At 43.8% G+C, this 2058-nt stretch overlaps 1 protein-coding gene across 1 annotated transcript; it reads right to left on the reverse strand.

Moving 5' to 3' along the window:
* Positions 1 to 69: 69 nt before the first annotated feature.
* On the reverse strand, positions 70 to 810 carry LOC132034659 (uncharacterized). Its single transcript, XM_059425042.1, has one exon. It carries the CDS (start codon positions 808 to 810, stop codon positions 70 to 72), a length of 741 nt encoding a protein of 246 aa, XP_059281025.1.
* Between the last annotated feature and the right edge of the window lie 1248 nt (positions 811 to 2058).

Below are 2058 nucleotides of genomic sequence, written 5' to 3' on the forward strand. Positions count from 1 at the left end.
CGACGCAAATTATACTCGGATAACCTGAATTTCTATTTCCCTAGGTTCTATCGACAGTATTTTTGTTCATCAGTCCACGATTACTTGGGCCTTGATCGTTCCTTCGATCATTCCTCCTATCGTTCTTGCTTGATTCGCTGTTCGCCCATTCCCCCTTCGATCAAGTGGGTAAGGTTGATACTTGTCATATAATGGTCTGGAATCCCGATCTTTTATTCTCCTCGATGGATCATTCCCTTTACTGGAATGCCATGATACTGAGGCGGCTCTCAGAATCTTATCATCTTCGACCCTGATCTTTGATTGATACCTGTTGTGTACATCAGCCCAGGCGATTGCCGGGTATTCTATCAGATTTTGCTTTAGCTCTATAGATGTGATCGAGTTTCTTGAGTTGAGCCCTTGAGTGAAAGCCTGAACGGCCCAATCGTCAGTGACCGGAGGTAAGTCCATGCGTTCCATCTGAAACCGAGCCACAAACTCGCAGAGGGTTTTGTTATCTCGCAGCTTAACGTTGAACAAGTCCGATTTTCGGGTTTCGACCTTGATGGCCCCGGCATGAGCTTTGACAAAAGCATCCGCGAGCATGGCAAATGAATTAATCAAATTCTCAGGCAAGTTGTGATACCAAATAATTGCTCCCTTGGGCAGGGTTTCCCCGAATTTCTTAAGCAGCACTGATTCCCTTTCATTGTCAGCGAGATCGTTGCCTTTAATAGCACACGTATATACAGTCACATGTTCTTCTGGGTCCGTTGTCCCGTTATAATTTGGGATATCGGGCATGCAAAATCTCTTCGGGATTTTCATCGGCACCGTACTCGGCGGAAAAGGCATTTGGATGAATTTTTTCGAATTCGGTCCTTTCAACACCGGAGGTGCCCTAGGAATCTAGTCGACCCTCGAGTTGTAGTTCTCTACCTTCTTATCATTCGCCTCTATCTTCTTTTCGCCGGATTCTACTAGTTTCGTCAATTCTTCGAGCATTCTTACCAGCTGACCACTCTGCCCAAGATGGTTCACGTTATTCCGAGTAGCGTGCCTTTCTTTTGTTTCCTCGGTTTGTTCCGATGGAGCAACATTGGATGCTTGATTTCGGTTCTGCAATTATGCTATGATCGCTTGCTGGGCTTGTAGTTGGGCCATAGCTATGTCCAATTAGTTTTGGAGCTGTTGCAGCATGGCTACATTATCCCCGCCGGCCGGTACGTTGCCCACTGATGACCCAACTTGAACAGGATTAACTGGTGGTACGTTGTTATTAGGCACGCCCTCATCGTTATGCTCGTGATTGTTACACCTCGTAGTTTCGTCCGTTGAGATTCGTTAGGCGTTAGTTGTCCTAATCGTGGAAACGGGAGTTACCTTAGGGTATATGAGATTACATGTTCCCATATTATGGTTATAGGGGTTTAAGCCCATGAAATGAGCTACGGAAGGATTTAAGAACAAACAAAATAAAGGAATTGAGTTTGTGGGAACTTTGGTAAAACTTTGAAAAAAATTTCGGACAGGATTTTGGTCCAAATTGATGGGGGCATATCTCCTAGAATATGAGGAGTTTTGGTGTATTTATTTTTCCCAAATTGAATTGCATCGAGTCTAGTTTCCAACGCAATAAACCGCTCGTCAATGTGATGTCTGAGTAAAAGGTTATGGCCATTCTACGATAGACTGTCTGAACAGAAAATTCTGCTGACCATTTGACACCCAGCAGAATTTTTGACGCCCCGCAGAAAATTCTACGGTTCGACAAATTGGCACAGCCCAGCGTCAAATGGTCACAGTGACCCACATTTGACTGGCCAGTTCTACGGACCATTTTGACAGTCCGTAGGAATTTATACGGCCCGTCAAAATGAGCGCAGAATTGCCCGACGGATCATATTTTAAGTTATTAAAAAGGAGATCCAAGTTCATTAATTCATTTTATTTTCACTCCACTTCTCTCTAGAACCCTCTAGAACTCTCTCTACTCTTCATCCACAAGAAAACAAAGGAAATCAAAGATCAATAACAAGAATTCAAGTGAATCAAGTGTAAGAAACCCATCAAAGT

This window comes from Lycium ferocissimum, chromosome 10 (genome assembly GCF_029784015.1).
Source record: "Lycium ferocissimum isolate CSIRO_LF1 chromosome 10, AGI_CSIRO_Lferr_CH_V1, whole genome shotgun sequence".
NCBI classification, from domain to species: Eukaryota; Viridiplantae; Streptophyta; class Magnoliopsida; order Solanales; family Solanaceae; genus Lycium; species Lycium ferocissimum.